The 17,642-nt window shown below is 50.8% G+C and overlaps 1 protein-coding gene across 2 annotated transcripts in view; it reads left to right on the plus strand.

Moving 5' to 3' along the window:
* Positions 1-17,378, plus strand: part of LOC144601978 (FYVE, RhoGEF and PH domain-containing protein 3-like) — a 143,149-nt gene extending 125,771 nt beyond the window's left edge. The window contains exons 15-19 of one of the 2 annotated variants that reach the window (XM_078414654.1): positions 607-663; positions 9,006-9,128; positions 9,251-9,403; positions 13,780-13,920; positions 16,482-17,378. In XM_078414654.1, coding sequence (XP_078270780.1) covers positions 607-663; positions 9,006-9,128; positions 9,251-9,403; positions 13,780-13,920; positions 16,482-16,703 — 696 coding nt within the window. In that variant the 3' untranslated portion in view covers positions 16,704-17,378. The remainder of the gene's footprint in view (positions 1-606; positions 664-9,005; positions 9,129-9,250; positions 9,404-13,779; positions 13,921-16,481) is intronic. The other variant, XM_078414655.1, reaches the window with a different exon arrangement.
* Positions 17,379-17,642: the final 264 nt, after the last annotated feature.

Below are 17,642 nucleotides of genomic sequence, written 5' to 3' on the forward strand. Positions count from 1 at the left end.
GCTGCAACCTACGCGTAGAACCTGCCTTTCACAGTGGAAGATAGAACACAGACCAGCTCAGCACGGGAACAGGCCCTTCGGCCCACATGGACCAGCACAGCACGGGCCCTTCGGCCCACACAGACCAGCACAGCACAGGAACAAGCCCTTCGGCCCACATGGACCAGTACAGCACAGGACAGGCCCGTCGGCCCACATGGACCAGTACAGCACAGGACAGGCCCTTCGGCCCACACAGACCAGTACATCACAGGAACAGGCCCTTCGGCCCACACAGACCAGTACATCACAGGAACAGGCCCTTCAGCCCACTATGTCTGCGCCAACCGTGATGCCAAGACCATCACACCCTCGAGTGTTGGCTAAAGTGAAGCCTGAAAGAGTTGCTAGTTCTGCAGAGCAGGTTGCAGATGATCATCGCCTCATTAACCGGCACGTCCCCCAGCCCCAACTCTCCTTTGAAGCTCAGTTTCAATATTTTATTATTCCGTTCTTGGAAAGTTTCATTATTTAAAATAATTTTTAAACTCCATCAGTTGTACAATTCTCAAATGACTGAGGGTTTGGTAGTGTTGTAGGTGTTGAAACAAATGTTTGGTCTCGCAGGTTCCAGGTGCCAGCTGTGCGGAGTTGAATGCAGGAGACATCTCCAGTCCTTCACTGGTGAGTAGACATTGGAGACATTTAGATCACCTTCCTCAGGAGATCTCTCAAACCATCGAGAGACTGAATATTTTATCCCAGTAATGCAGTTTTTGTGAATCCTTTATTCTAATTATAAGATGTTCTGATCCAAAGTATAGGAAGCAACAGAAACTGTCATTAGGTTTGCAGCTTGTGTGGAGCAGTTTGGAGAATGGGGCCCAACATCGGCATCTAAATGGCTTCAGAAGCTGAAGGGGGGCTGAGAGAGGGTGGGGAAAGGGGTTGGGAGAGGGTGGGGAGGGAGTGAGGGGCAGAGAGAGGGAGTGAGGGGGGGTGAGAGAGGTTAGGGGTGGGGAGTGGGTGAGGGGCAGAGAGAGGGAGTGAGGGGCAAAGAGAGGGAGTGGGGAGGGGATGAGGGGCAGAGAGAGGGAGTGGGGGGGTGAGAGAGGGTGGGGGGGGTGAGAGAGGGTGGGGGTGGGGTGGGGAGGGGAGTGGGTGAGGGGCAGAGATGGGGGGGTGGGGGGTGAGAGAGGGTGGGGGTGAAAGAGGGTGGGGGTGGGGAGGGGCAGAGAGATGGAGGGGGGGGTGGGGAGAGGGTGAGGGGCGGAGAGAGGGAGGGGGGTGAGAGAGCGTGGGGGTGGGGTGTGGGTGAGGTGCAGAGAGAGGGAGGGGGATGAGAGGGTGGGGTGGGGAGTGGGTGAGGGGCAGAGAGAGGGAGGGGGGGATGAGAGAGGGTGGGGAGTGGGTGAGGGGCAGAGAGGGAGGGGGGATGAGAGAGGGTGGGGGTGGGGAGGGGCAGAGAGAGGGAGTGGGGGGTGAGAGAGGGTGGGGGTGGGGAGGGGGTGAGGGGCAGTGAGAGGGTGTGGGGGTGAGAGGGTGGGGGTGAGGGGCTGAGAGAGGGAGGGGGGGGTGGGTGAGAAGCAGTGTGAGGGCCGGGACTGGGCGTGACTGGTCCCCAATCCTCCTGACCCTCCTCTTAGTGAGATCATTCGTTTTCCAAAGTCGCCAAATTCATGGAAGACTCCTTTCGATTGGAAATGAGCAAATGTAACTCCTTTCTTTAAAAAGGATGGATGACAGAGAGCAGAACATTACGAGGTTGGGATTAGCTGGGCCCAGCATCTGTCATTGGGAAATTGTGTACGTTGTTCTGAGTAAGTTGCATTAAGGAGGGCACTTGGAAAAGCCACAGGTCATCTGGACCAGTCAGAGTGAAAGGGAAATGACATTAAGGAGTTTGTTTGGCAAACTGTGTGTGGGTACAGGCATCGTTACATCTCCATTGGACTCAAAATGGAAAGCCGACCGTTCGTCCGGCTCAGGCCGACCAGGCCACATCTGTTGACGCAGTTTCCATCAAACTGCCGACATTCTGGACCACCCGGCCTGGCGTTTGGTTTCACCAAGCGGAGGCTCAGTTCCAGCTGCGGGGCATCACGATGGACGACACCCGTCCGGGCGCCACTCCAGGAGAACGGTCTACCCCGCCAGAGTTTCGACCACCTGCAGGTGGACATTGTGGGCTCTCTCCCGCCATCCCGGGGCATCATCCAGCTCCTCACGGCGGTGGACCGCTTCACGCGGTGGCCGGAGGCCATACCGCTGACCGACACATCCACAGCTACATGCGCTCGTGCGTTGTCCACGCACTGGATCGCTCACTTTGGTGTGCCGGTGGTCATCTCGTCGGACAGGGGGCCACAGTTCACCTCTGAGCTGTGGGCGGCCATGGCTCACCTGTTGGGCGTGCGGCTGCACCTAAGGAGGACCTGGCCTCATCTTCAGCAGAGCTCGTGTACGGGTCGCCGCTCACGGTACCCGGGGAGTTCGTGCCCTCGTCGCCGGGGAAGGAGGAACCGCCCTCGTCCGCCCTACAGCGCCTTCGCGAGCGAGCTGGCAAGCTCGCACCCGTGCCGACGTCCTGCCATGGGACATTCTGCCCGCACGTGCCATCGGCCCTCCGGGACTGCGCCTTTGTGTTCCTGCGCCGTGTCGCCCACCGGACGCCGCTCCAGAGGCCGTATGAGGGCCCGTACCGGGTGCTGGAGCACGGGCAGACAACCTTTGTCTTGGACATGGGGGGCTGGCCGGAGGCCGTGTCGATTGACCAGTTAAAACTGCCGCACTTGGACATCGACCCATCGGAGCGGGTTGCCCAGCCTCGGCCGCGAGGTCGCCCCCCCTTTGTGGGTCCCACCACCTGTTAACGCAATAGAAAGGAAGGACATTAGCTTGGAGGATGTGGAATCAATATGGGTAGAGCTGCGAAACACTAAGGGGCAGAAAACACTAGTGGGAGTTGTGTACAGGCCACCTAACAGTGGTAGTAGAGTTGGGGATGGCATCAAACAGGAAATTAGAAATGCGTGCAACAAAGGTAAAACAGTTATAATGGGTGACTTCAATCTACATATAGATTGGGTGAATCAAATTGGCAGAGGTGCTGAGGAAGAGGATTTCTTGGAATGTATACGGGATAGTTTTCTAAGCCAACATGTAGAGGAACCAACGAGAGAGCAGGCTATTCTAGACTGGATATTGAGTAATGAGGAAGGGTTAGTTAGCAGTCTTGATGTGCGTGGCCCCTTGGGCAAGAGTGACCATAATATCATATCATATCATATATATACAGCCGGAAACAGGCCTTCTCGGCCCACCAAGTCCGTGCCACCCAGTGATCACACACTAGGGACAATTTTTACATTTACCCAGCCAATTAACCTACATACCTGTACGTCTTTGGAGTGTGGGAGGAAACCGAAGATCTCGGAGAAAACCCACGCAGGTCACGGGGAGAACGTACAAACTCCTTACAGTGCAGCACCCGTAGTCAGGATCGAACCTGAGTCTCCGGCGCTGCATTCGCTGTAAAGCAGCAACTCTACCGCTGCGCTACCGTGCAGGTTGAGTTATGGTTGAGTTCTTCATTAGGATGGAGAGTGACTTAGTTAATTCAGAAACAACGGTTCTGAACTTAAAGAAAGGTAACTTTGAGGGCATGAGATGTGAATTGGCCAAGATAGACTGGCAATTGATTCTTAAAGGGTTGACGGTGGATATGCAATGGAAGGCATTTAAAGACCGCATGGATGAACTACAACAATTGTTCATCCCAGTTTGGCAACAAAAAAAAAATCAGGGAAGGTAGTGCATCCGTGGCTAACAAGGGAGATTAGGGATAGTATCAAAACAAAAGATGAAGCGTACAAATTAGCAAGAAAAAGCGGCCTACCAGAGGACTGGGAGAAATTCAGAGTCCAGCAGAGGAGGACAAAGGGCTTAATTAGGAAAGGGAAAATAGATTATGAAAGAAAACTGGCAGGGAACATAAAAACTGACTGCAAAAGCTTTTATAGATATGTGAAGAGAAAAAGATTAGTTAAAACAAATGTAGGTCCCTTGCAGTCAGAAACAGGTGAATTGATCATGGGGAACAAGGACATGGCAGACCAATTGAATAACTACTTTGGTACTGTCTTCACTAAGGAAGACATAAATAATCTGCCGGAAATAGCAGGGGACCGGGGGTCAAATGAGATGGAGGAACTGAGTGAAATCCAGGTTAGTTGGGAAGTGGTGTTAGGTAAATTGAATGGATTAAAGGCCGATAAATCCCCAGGGCCAGATAGGCTGCATCCCAGAGTGCTTAAGAAAGTAGCCCCAGAAATAGTGGATACATTAGTGATAATTTTTCAAAACTCTTTCGATTCTGGAGTAGTTCCTGAGGATTGGTGGGTAGCTAATGTAACCCCACTTTTCAAAAAGGGAGGGAGAGAGAAAACTGGGAATTACAGACCAGTTAGTCTAACATCGGTAGTGGGGAAAATGCTAGAGTCAGTTATTAAAGATGGGATAGCAGCACATTTGGAAAGTGGTGAAATCATTGGACAAAGTCAGCATGGATTTATGAAAGGTAAATCATGTCTGACGAATCTTATAGAATTTTTCGAGGATGTAACTAGTAGAGTGGATAAGGGAGAACCAGTGGATGTGTTATATCTGGACTTCCAGAAGGCTTTCGACAAGGTCCCACATAAGAGATTAGTATGCAAACTTAAAGCACACGGTATTGTGGGTTCAGTATTGATGTGGATAGAGAACTGGCTGGCAGACAGGAAGCAAAGAGTAGGAATAAACGGGTCCTTTTCAGAATGGCAGGCAGTGACTAGTGGGGTACCGCAAGGCTCAGTGCTGGGACCCCAGCTATTTACAATATATATTAATGATTTGGACGAGGGAATTGAATGCAACATCTCCAATTTTGCGGATGACACGAAGCTGGGGGGCAGTGTTAGCTGTGAGGAGGATGCTAGGAGGCTGCAAGGTGACTTGGATAGGTTAGGTGAGTGGGCAAATGCATGGCAGATGCAGTATAATGTGGATAAATGTGAGGTTATCCACTTTGGTGGCAAGAACAGGAAAGCAGACTATTATCTGAATGGTGGCCGATTAGGAGAAGGGGAGATGCAACGAGACCTGGGTGTCATGGTACACCAGTCATTGAAAGTAGGCATGCAGGCGCAGCAGGCAGTGAAGAAAGCGAATGGTATGTTGGCATTCATAGCGAGGGGATTTGAGTATAGGAGCAGGGAGGTTCTGCTGCAGTTGTACAGGGCATTGGTGAGACCACACCTGGAGTATTGCGTACAGTTTTGGTCTCCTAATCTGAGGAAAGACATTCTTGCCATAGAGGGAGTACAGAGAAGGTTCACCAGATTGATTCCTGGGATGGCGGGACTTTCATTTGAAGAAAGACTGGATAGACTCGGCTTGTACTCGCTGGAATTTAGAAGATTGAAGGGGGATCTTATAGAAACTTACAAAATTCTTAAGGGATTGGACAGGCTAGATGCAGGAAGATTGTTCCCGATGTTGGGGAAGTCAAGAACAAGGGGTCACAGTTTAAGGATAAGGGGGAAGTCTTTTAGGACCGAGATGAGAAAGTTTTTTTTCACACAGAGAGTGGTGAATCTGTGGAATTCTCTGCCACAGAAGGTAATTGAGGCCTGTTCATTGGCTATATTTAAGAGGGAGTTAGATGTGGCCCTTGTGGCTAAAGGGATCAGGGGGTATGGAGAGAAGGCAGGTACGGGATACTGAGTTGGATGATCAGCCATGATCATACTGAATGGCGGTGCAGGCTCGAAGGGCCGAATGACCTACTCCTGCATCTATTTTCTATGTTTTTATGTCCCCCCACCTGTCCCTCCAACTGTGCTTCCGCCGGCCCCTCTGTCGGCCGATTTTCGTACGCGGTCCGGTCGGGTTGTGCGATCGCCAGTGCGTTTCGTGCCTCCGGTTCTGTGGGGGGAGGGGGGGGTCCTGTTGCGGCTCCCAAGGGTCGGGCCATACCACTACCGACCCCTCGGCACGGGAATGGACCGGTCCAGGGGGGTGGTCCTGAGCTACGGGTATAAAAGGATGGGGTTTTAGGCGCGGTCGCTCTCTGGCAGACTCGACTGGTCTAGAGAACGTAATAAACACATCCCTCCCGAAATACCCGGCTCCTCGCCTTTATTTCGGACTTTTTTGACGCGCCGCACTGCTAACATGCATTAAACACGCAGCCTACATGCATTAAACACGCTGCTAACATGCGTTAAACACACTGCTAACATGCATTAAACACACTGCTAACAAACATGATCTATAAATAAATGCCGGGTGCAGTGTGTGTGTGGTCATGCTTCCTGTTATGACCGTTGCTGTTCTGCTCTCTGCTCTCTCAATGCTGCTGCCGTTCATTTGATTCTTTGTCTTTGGGTTCTGTTCAGTTTCCAACCTATTGATCACGGAAGGATGTTTGCATGTCCTTGGTGAACACTGAATGAAGGGCCTGTGTCCCCATGTCCCTGTGCATGTTCCTGTGTTCCTGTGTGTCTTCGTGTCCCCGTGCGTGTCCCTGTGCGTCCCCCCGTGCGTCCCCCCGTGCGTCCCCCGTGCGTGTCCCCGTGCGCGTGAGTCCCCTGTGTGCGTGTGTCCCCGTGCGCATGTCCCCTGTGTGCGTGTCCCCTGTGTGCGTGTGTCCCCGTGCGCGTCCACCCCGTGCGTGTCCCCGTGTGCGCGTGTCCCCGTGTGCGTGTGTCCCCGTGCGCGCGTGTGCCCGTGCATGTGCTCGCGTGTCCCCGTGCTCGCGTGTCCCCGTGCTCGCGTGTCCCCGTGCTCGCGTGTCCCCGTGCGCGCGTGTCCCCGTGCTCACGTGTCCCCGTGCTAGCGTGTCCCCGTGCGCGCGTGTCCCCGGTGAACACTGAAGGAAGGGGCTGTGTTCACAGAGAGTGAGCAGGCAGCAGCAATCAGGGGTAATGGTGGGTGGGTTGTCTCGACCTTCACTCACTTTCCACTTTTTGATGTTAAAAGTTCCACAGTTGGTGAATGTGGAGCTGACGGGTTTCTCTGACATTTCATCGTCTCTTTGACCACTGGGACATTGGAAGTCACGGCACCTCACCTGGCTGCAGTCAGACTCTGAGCTCAGCACAAGAAGGAAATTACAAACTACACCAGCAGTATTTGGTTATAAAACCTCACCACTGTCCGTGTTCCCATGCGTGTTCCCATACGCGTTCCCTTGCTCGTTCCCTTGCGCGTTCCCATGCACGTTCTCGTGTGCGTTCCCATGCGTGTTCCCATGCTCGTTCCCATGCGTGTTCCCATGCTCGTTCCCATGCTCGTTCCCATGCACGTTCCCTTGCTTGTTCCAATGCGCGTTCCCATGCACGTTCCCTTGCTCGTTCCCATGCACGTTCCCATGCGCGTTCCCATGCTCGTTCCCATGCACGTTCCCATGCTCGTTCCCATGCTCGTTCCCATGCGCGTTCCCATGCTCGTTCCCATGCTCGTTCCCATGCACGTTCCCATGCGCGTTCCCATGCACGTTCCCATGCTCGTTCCCGTGACTCTACAACAGCAGCTTATTTCAGCTTTAGATTTCATTCTCCAGCTCACTCTGCTCATTACTGATCAGTATTTGTGTTTAAACATTGTCAACTCTACAGATCCTTGTGCAATTGAAATGATTAGAGGTGTAGGAAACTGATTCATTGTCAATCAAAGCTCAAACATCTTGTCGTCTATTGCATTAGTAACATCGTTCACTTAAGTTCATGCCACAAGTTTCAAATGCTTTAAATCAGCTTTAAAGGCATTGAAATTGAAGAGGAATATTTGAAGCTAACCACAACGTTTAGGCGTGGTTGTTTGGCAGGACTAATCTGAGAATGATCAGCAACATGATTGCTCTCTCTCACAGCGAGGACATGGCCAGGCGTCCTCACCATCTCGATAATCTTCATTCAAACCTCACCCCATTCCTGATCTCGTCCAAGCTTTGTGGCAGTGACTCTCGTGATTACAAGATTGCTTCGTTCAATTAGCTCCTGGTCGCTGAGTTCATCCGTGACCTTCATCTTGGCCTGTGATCAGACAGTGCCTTGATGAAGGGAACATCTCAATGGGCTGCACAGGACTTTCATGCTGACATTTAAAGGAAGATTATGCTTGATCCAGTTGATACATTTAATGATTGGCCTTAAAGGGGGTGGAGACAAGGAAAGCTTTACAAAGCCAATTCCAAACATGATACTGGGAAGGTGAGAGCAAAGGGGCTCGTGGACAGGAAGGTCACGGATATTGGGCGGTTCTCTGGCTGAGAACCATCAGAAGCCAGTTCATCGTCTCGACCCATGGTTGACCCAACAATGTTGTCTAACACAATAGACGTGTTCAATGTTTCTAACAGAACAGAAATCTACAACTGGTGAAATATAGGCTATTTTTTCGAGCATCCCACAAACATTACCCAAAATTGTATGAACTTATGATTTTAAAAAGTTTGAATCTAAATTTTCAAAATTCAACTTCTGATCTCCAATTTAAAGGGACTTTTAAACAGCTTGAATTGTTGATATATCTGGAAATAATCTGATATGTTTTATTTTAATTAAAAGCATCTCATTATTTAGTGACCCAATTATGTTTGTAAGGGAACAATATTCAAAATGTACTCTGCAAAGTTCTATGTTGGGTACTTCATTTCAAAAAACATTTTACAAAGTTTTAGCGTAACGTGCTGCAGATTGAGTAGGATGGACCTATCCAGAGATGCTGCATTCTCTCCAGAGATGCTGCCCGACCCGCTGAGTTATGCCAGCATTTTGTGTCTGTCTTGGGTTGTAGATTGAGTTTACGATTAAGCCCCATGAACAGTGTCATTTTGTGGTATATTTGGAACATTGCTAACCCATGTGGTCAACAGTAACAGGACCAGAGGACAAGGAGTCCCCGTAACTATTGCAGTGTTTATGGCTCTACGATGGCAGTTGTGTTAATTGTGTATAATTCATCTAAACGTCTTTCCCCAGATGGATTCGGGTAAAAGAGCTTCAAAAACAAAACGTGATAAGGAAAAGCAGACGTGCAAAAGTTGTAGCGAAACGTTTAATTCAATAACGAAACGTCGTCATCACTGTAAACAATGCAATGCAGTAAGTACTGAAAACACACGCTGTTAATTTGTATTTTAAATCATTGTTCTGGTTCAAGGTCACTTGGCCTTTTAAAACTGGCTCTCATTTGGTGACGCATTTTGACCCTGCTCTTTTGTTAGATTATCTGTGGTAAATGTTCAGAATTCAAGCCATTGGCCGACAGTCGGCACAACCGCGTGTGCAAGGATTGCTTCACGCTGCCCGTCACGCCACAACCGCCAAGCCCCGCACCGGACAGCGTGGCCGAGCAGAAGAGGAGATCATTGTTGGAGGTCAGTGTTGGTGGCCTTGGGACACAAACCCTTATCCACTGCCTGCTGCCGGCTGGATAATTTCACATTGAATCCAAGAAGGACTTTCCCAAAGATGGGTCTTGTGTAACCCCGTGTTCTTGTGTAAAGTCAAGTCAAGTCAAGTCAATTTTATTTGTATAGCACATTTAAAAACAACCCACGTTGACCAAAGTGCTGTACATCTGTTTAGGTACTAAGGAAAAAAATGAAACATACAGTAGCACACAAACATAACAGCACATACAAAACAGTTCACAGCGCCTCCTCAATGAGCCTCAAACGCTAGGGAGTAGAAATAGGTTTTGAGCCTGGACTTAAAGGAGTCAATGGAGGGGGCAGTTCTGATGGGGAGAGGGATGCTGTTCCACAGTCTAGGAGCTGCAACCGCAAAAGCGCGGTCACCCCTGAGCTTAAGCCTAGACCGCGGGATAGTGAGTAGCCCCAAGTCGGCCGACCTGAGGGACCTGGAGTTAGAGAGGTGGGTTAGAAGATTTTTGATGTGGGGGGGGGGGGGGGGTCCATTTAGGGCTTTATATGTGAATAGGAGGAGCTTGAAGTTGATTCTGTACCGTACAGGGAGCCAGTGGAGAGAGGCCAGAATCGGCGTGATGTGGTCCCTTTTACGGGTACCTGTCAGGAGTCTCGCTGCGGCGTTTTGGACCAGTTGCAGGCGGGACAGGTAAGATTGGCTGATCCCAGTGTATAGGGAGTTGCAGTAGTCTAGGCGGGAGGAAATGAAAGCGTGAATGAATTTTTCAGTGTCGTCGAATTGGAGGAAAGGTTTGATTTTAGCTATGGTTCGAAGTTGGAAGAAGCTGGCTTTTACCACAGCGTTGACTTGCTTGTCAAATTTTAATGCAGAGTCAAATATCACGCCGAGGTTTTTGACATGCGGTTTGACTAGGCAGGATAGGCTCTCGTTTAATTGGAGGAAGTTCTGTGCCATCCAACATTTTATGTCCTCAAGGCAGTGTAAGAGGCTGTTTAAATTTGACTGGTTGTTGGGTTTCAGGGGGAGGTAAAGCCCTTTGTGTTTCCGTGTGCCGCCGTGCTTCCGCGTGCAGCCCGTGTTTCCGCGTGCAGCCCGTGTTTCCGCGTGCAGCCCGTGTTTCCGCGTGCAGCCCGTGTTTCCGCGTGCAGCCCGTGTTTCCGCGTGCAGCCCGTGTTTCCGCGTGCAGCCCGTGTTTCCGCGTGCAGCCCGTGTTTCCGCGTGCAGCCCGTGTTTCCGCGTGCAGCCCGTGTTTCCGCGTGCAGCCCGTGTTTCCGCGTGCAGCCCGTGTTTCCGCGTGCAGCCCGTGTTTCCGCGTGCAGCCCGTGTTTCCGCGTGCAGCCCGTGTTTCCGCGTGCAGCCCGTGTTTCCGCGTGCAGCCCGTGTTTCCGCGTGCAGCCCGTGTTTCCGCGTGCAGCCCGTGTTTCCGCGTGCAGCCCGTGTTTCCGCGTGCAGCCCGTGTTTCCGCGTGCAGCCCGTGTTTCCGCGTGCAGCCCGTGTTTCCGCGTGCAGCCCGTGTTTCCGCGTGCAGCCCGTGTTTCCGCGTGCAGCCCGTGTTTCCGCGTGCAGCCCGTGTTTCCGCGTGCAGCCCGTGTTTCCGCGTGCAGCCCGTGTTTCCGCGTGCAGCCCGTGTTTCCGCGTGCAGCCCATAAGGTCATGTGATAGGAGTAGAATTAGGCCATTCGGCCCATTAAGAATACTCCGCCATTCAATCATGGCTGATCTATCTCTCCCTCCTAACCCCATTCTCCTGCCTTCTCATAACCTCTGACACCCGTACTAATCAAGAATCTGGGTGGGGGGTGGATGTGGGGGGTGGGTGGGAATGGGTTGGAGGTGGGTGGGAATGGGTGGGGGGTGTGGGTGCGGGGTGGGTGGGGAGTGGGTGGGGGATGAGTGGGTGGGGATGGGTAGGTGGGGGGTGGGGGTGAGTGGGTGTGGATGGGTGGGGGTGGGTGGGGGGTGAGTGGGTGGGGGTGGGGGTGGGTGGGGGATGAGTGGGTGGGTGGGGGTGGGGATGGGTGGGGGGTGAGTGGGTGGGTGGGGGTGGGAGTGGGTGGGTGGGGGTGGGGGTGGGTGGGTGGGGGGTGGGAGAGGGAGGATGGAGATTGGGATGTGCTGCCAGGATTGGTTGGGCACTGAGGAATGCAGGTGGGAGCCACATTTGGAGCTGCACATGGGTCAGGCAGCATCTCTGGAGGTCATGGATAAACGACTGAAGAAGGCTCCTGACCCAAAGCGTCACCTGTCCATGTCCTTCATCGATGCCGCCTGACCAGCTGAGTTACTCCAGCACTTTGTCTCTTTTCAATGACAATGCGCCTGGTGTCCCTGTGTGTGCGTGTCTGTGTGTCTATGTCTGTGTGCCTGTCTGTCAGTGAGTGTCTGTGCATGTCTGTGTGCGTGTCTATGTCTGTGTGTGCCTGTCTGTCAGTGGATGCCTGTGTGCGTGTCTGTGTGCGTGTTCGTCTGTGTGTGCGTGTTCGTCTGTGCGTGTCCGTCTGTCTGTGTGCGTGTCCGTCTGCATGTCTGTGTGCGTGTTCATCTGTCTGCGTGTCTGTGCGTGTCTGTGTGCGTGCCTGTGCGTGCGTGTCTGTGTGCGTGTCCGTCTGCGTGTCTGTGTGCGTGTTCATCTGTCTGTGTGCGTGTCTGTGCGTGTCTGTGTGCGTGCCTGTGCGTGCGTGTCTGTGTGCGTGTCCGTCTGCGTGTCTGTGTGCGTGTTCATCTGTCTGTGTGCGTGTCTGTGCGTGTGTGTGCGTGCCTGTGCGTGCGTGTCCGTCTGTCTGTGTGCGTGTCTGTGTGCGTGTCCGTCTGTCTGTGTGCATGTCTGTGTGCGTGTTCGTCTGTCTGTGCGTGTCTGTGTGTCGGTGTGCGTGTCTGTGCGTGTCCGTCTGCGTGTGTAATTATGCACTGACACATGCTGGGTTTCTGAACGGGGCAGTTCTGCTCTCTTACAATGGTCATCATTTGTGCTACGAATTGCCAAAATAAATTGCTGCCTGGTATAAATAGAAATGTGATTAATGGCCATGTTTGTGTTCGAACCAGATTTTTTATAACATGCCAGTGAAGAGCAAACCTTATTGAACTTGTTATGTAAGAGTTGGACTAGTTTCACTGACGGACTGAGTTGTCTCTGCTGTTGCCAACACGGACAGCTTTCTCAGGGGCAGCTCGGCTGGTGCATTTGAAATGAACCCACTCTCAGCGTTTTGCCAGGGGGTTGCAGGCTGAGACGGCCGGCTGTTGTCGACCTTCACCTCCTGAGCCCACTCAGCTGATTCACACCGGCAGCTCTGGGCCAAGTGTGACCCAGCCCTCAGCTGCCCACAGCTGCCCTCAGCTGCCCTCAGCTTCCACGAGACACAGACCCAGCTCCCTGACCAGTGCCGTTCCTTCTGCAGCAACGACTGTTGTGCCGAAGGGGATCGCTGGATGTGTGGTGACCATTTCTAGAAGCAGAGCCGTGGGACTGTACAACACATAGGGGGGTTGGGTGTCCATCCACCACAGCTTTATCTAAAGTGAGCACAGAATTGGGTCCAGCCCCTCACTGCTCACCGAGGCGTCTCTGACCTTCACTGCTGGGACCAGAGTACTGAGGGGGAGAGAGGCTGGCTGCGAGTCTCCCTGTCCTTGTTCACAGGCAGGGTTCTGAACAGAACACAGCAATTACATGTGTGCATCTCTGCATTAACTTCCTCAGATGTTTAGTCCATGTTGGGTCCGTGTTTGGTCCATGTTGGGTCCGCGGTTGGTCCATGGTGGGTCTGTGTTGGGTCCATGTTTGGTCCATGTTGGGTCCGTGTTTGGTCCATATTGGACGTGTTCGGCCCGTGTTTGGTCCATGTTGGGTCCGTGTTTGGTCCATGTTGGACATGTTGGGCCTGTGTTTGGTCCATGTCGGTCGTGTTGGGCCCGTGTTTGGTCCATGTCAGTCATGTTGGGCCCGTGTTTGGTCCATGTCGGTTGTGTTGGGCCCGTGTTTGGTCCATGTCGGTCATGTTGGGTCCGTGTTTGGTCCATGTCGGTCGTGTTGGGCCCGTGTTTGGTCCATGTCAGTCATGTTGGGCCTGTGTTTGGTCCATGTTGGACATGTTGGGCCCGTGTTTGGTCCATGTTGCTCGTGTTGGGCCAGTGTTTGGTCCATGTCGGTCATGTTGGGCCAGTGTTTGGTATGTGTTGGTCCATGTTGGGTCTGTGTTGGGGGCATGTTGGGTCCGTGTTTGGCCCATGTTGGACGTGTTGGGTCCGTGTTGGGTCCGCGGTTCATCCATGTTTGGTCTGTGTTTGGTCCGGTAATTGATGAGGAGTCTTTATATTTTTGCCACCATCACTGACACCTTGAATCATCTTCCTGCTTTAGAGACCCATCTCGTTGACCAGTGAGAACAGTGTGTTCTGCAGCAACTTGAGCTTCATGGAGAAGGGCAAACCCTGGCACAGGGTGTGGGTGGCCATCCCCAAGAGCGATCCCATGGTGCTGTACCTACACATTGGCATCCAGGTAAGAACCGCTTCCACCTGCTCATCCACAACACCTGAGTAGCAGATGCACCCGACGGCCGAATGGTCGACTTCTGCTCCTGTGACTTGTGAACTTATGGACTACCTGAGCTGCGGACTGAAGGCAGAGCTAGCTGGAGCAGCTTGGTGAGGAGACCCCCACCTTGTGTACACCGCCAGAGGGGGAGGGGGTGGGGTGGAGTAGGGGGTGCAAACACCAGGGTGAGGGACTTGGAGACTTGCAGATCCATTACTGAATGTTGAGTTTACATGTGTATGATATCAGTCGTATTTTAGACGGGAGGTTGAAGACTTTGAATAACAATAGACAATAGACAATAGGTGCAGGAGTAGGCCATTCGGCCCTTCGAGCCAGCACCGCCATTCAATGTGATCATGGCTGATCATTCTCAATCAGTACCCCGTTCCTGCTTTCTCCCCATACCCCCTGACTCCGCTATCCTTAAGAGCTCTATCTAGCTCTCTCTTGAATGTATTCAGAATTGGCCTCCACTGCCCTCTGAGGCAGAGAATTCCACAGATTCACAACTCTCTGACTAAAAACGTTTTTCCTCATCTCTGTTCGAAATGGCCTACCCCTTATTCTTAAACTGTGGCCCCTGGTTCTGGACTCCCCCAACATTGGGAACATGTTTCCTGCCTCTAACATGTCCAACCCCTTAATAATCTTATAAGTTTCGATAAGATCCCCTCTCATCCTTCTGAATTCCAGTGTATACAAACCTAGTCGCTCCAGTCTTTCAACATATGACAGTCCCGCCATTAGACAATAGACAATAGACAATAGGTGCATGAGTAGGCCATTCAGCCCTTCGAGCCAGCACCGCCATTCAATGCGATCATGGCTGATCACTCTCAATCAGTACCCCGTTCCTGCCTTCTCCCCATACCCCCTAACTCCGCTATCCTTAAGAGCTCTATCCAGCTCTCTCTTGAAAGCATCCAACGAACTGGCCTCCACTGCCTTCTGAGGCAGAGAATTCCACACCTTCACCACCCTCTGACTGAAAAAGTTCTTCCTCATCTCCGTTCTAAATGGCCTACCCCTTATTCTTAAACTGTGGCCCCTTGTTCTGGACTCCCCCAACATTGGGAACATGTTATCTGCCTCTAATGTGTCCAATCCCCTAATTATCTTATATGTTTCAATAAGATCCCCCCTCATCCTTCTAAATTCCAGTGTATACAAGCCCAATCGCTCCAGCCTTTCAACATACAACAGTCCCGCCATTCCGGGAATTAACCTAGTGAACCTACGCTGCACGCCCTCCATAGCAAGAACATCCTTCCTCAAATTTGGAGACCAAAACTGCACACAGTACTCCAGGTGCGGTCTCACCAGGGCCCGGTACAACTGTAGAAGGACCTCTTTGCTCCTATACTCAACTCCTCTTGTTACGAAGGCCAACATCCCATTGGCTTTCTTCACTGCCTGCTGTACCTGCATGCTTCCTTTCATTGACTGATGCACTAGGACACCCAGATCTCGTTGAACTCCCCCTCCTCCTAACTTGACACCATTCAGATAATAATCTGCCTTTCTATTCTTGCTTCCAAAGTGAATAACCTCACACTTATCTACATTAAACTGCATCTGCCATGTATCCGCCCACTCACACAACCTGTCCAAGTCACCCTGCAGCCTTATTGCATCTTCCTCACAATTCACACTACCCCCCAACTTAGTATCATCTGCAAATTTGCTAATGGTACTTTTAATCCCTTCGTCTAAGTCCGGGAATTAACCTAGTAAACCTACGCTGCACGCCCTCAATAGCAAGAATATCCTTCCTCAAATTTGGAGACCAAAACTGCACACAGTACTCCAGGTGCGGTCTCACCAGGGCCCTGTACAACTGCAGAAGGACCTCTTTGCTCCTATACTTAACTCCTCTTGTTATGAAGGCCAACATTCCATTGGCTTTCTTCACTGCCTGCTGTACCTGCATGCTTCCTTTCAGTGACTGATGCACTAAGACACCCAGATCACGTTGTACGTCCCCTTTTCCTAACTTGACACCATTCAAATAATAATCTGCCTTCCTATTCTTACCACCAAAGTAGATAACCTCACACTTATCCACATTAAACTTCATCTGCCATGCATCCACCCACTCACACAACCTGTCCAAGTCATTGAAGATTACTGAGCATTTCATCGTTCCCTGCAAAATCTCTGTGTCATTCAAGTAGAATTCGGCCATTTTCACTGATTTAAGTTTTTCAAATGAATCACTGTGCTTATGGATTAAACAACGCATCTTCACTGCAAAATGCTTTTCTATTTCTGATTATAGTTAAGAAATTCGAGTTTGTTTTAATTAAACTTTCAGAAAATAATTGTGACTTTGCATCTCTATATTCTGTCGGCTTTGGTTATTCAAAGTCACAAGGCGGATTCTCAGTCTGGGAGACTTTGTGAATTGTGTAACTGAGACCACCCACCATGAGCAGTGTCCCTTAGTGATGCGATATCTCGCTGTTACTGTAAGCTTCTCCCTTCCCGATTCGTCCACTAACACCCAGGAACCTCTCTTCCAGGAGGGAAAGCAGTCCCGGACAATCCCGCTGCCTGGCTACGAGATTGAGCAGCCCATCGCTGGAGACGTGATCGAGAGGAAGCACACTTTCAAGCTCAGACAATCTCAACAGACATTTTATTTCAGTGCAGATGACGAGGAGCTTCAGAAAAAATGGATTGATGTCATCTCAAAAGTTGCCAAGGGTCAAGTTGAGGAAGATCCAAGTAACTCAGTGGAATGAAAACCGGTAGCAGAAGGAAACAAGATTACATTTGGTGTCTTTCTGTTGTGTGACCTCTTTATGCCATACTTGAACTAAACAATGAGGGCACTTGCATTGAGAAGGATACTTCAAGATTAGATCACTCCCTTACATCAGTATCAGATTTAAATGTTATTTGTGTTTTTGGTCTTTGACAACAATGACAATTGTGCTACTGAGAAACCTAAACACATCAGGAAAATGTGTAGTAATTTACAAATTAATCACTTTATTGATGCCATTGCAGTGTGGTGCGGTGTGTGTGTAAATGTACGTGGACACCAGGACTGGCACTGCCCTGTGCAAGGTGTATAGTGACTCATTAGTTAAACGTTTGTTAAGTTAAAACCTGTGAATATCTGTGGCTGGCCACTCATGGTCTCTCAACTGTTTGTACTCGATTCTTAAATACACAATGCTCTTTGTCCCTTTTGGCATTTGGTGATGTAATTAATTTTTTCATAGGTAAAAATGCTAAGTGGATTATTCCCCATGTTCTGTACTGTTAACTAAATCTAGGAAAGAGCTGTAAAACTTGCAGATTTGTTTCTCTATCTTCCTGTGCTGGAGGACAATTTAAGCTATGGTCTGTTTGTCTGTTTCACATATTTATGTAATGTGCTTTTAAATAAACATTCCTGATTTTCACCATTATTTCACTGCTGGACAAGATGGGCTTGATTAACAATGTAGAAACAAACAACTAACCTATCCATGTTCTCCACAGATGCTGCCTGACCCGCTGAGTTACTCCGGCACTCTGTGAAACGTCTCCTCTCCATGTTCTCCACAGATGCTGCCCAACCCGCTGAGTTACTCCAGCACTCTGTGAAACGTCACCTATCCATGTTCTCCACAGATGCTGCCTGACCCGCTGAGTTACTCAGGCACGCCGTGTTTTGTTGACGATTCCAGCAT

Source organism: Rhinoraja longicauda, chromosome 17, assembly GCF_053455715.1.
Source record: "Rhinoraja longicauda isolate Sanriku21f chromosome 17, sRhiLon1.1, whole genome shotgun sequence".
NCBI classification, from domain to species: Eukaryota; Metazoa; Chordata; class Chondrichthyes; order Rajiformes; family Arhynchobatidae; genus Rhinoraja; species Rhinoraja longicauda.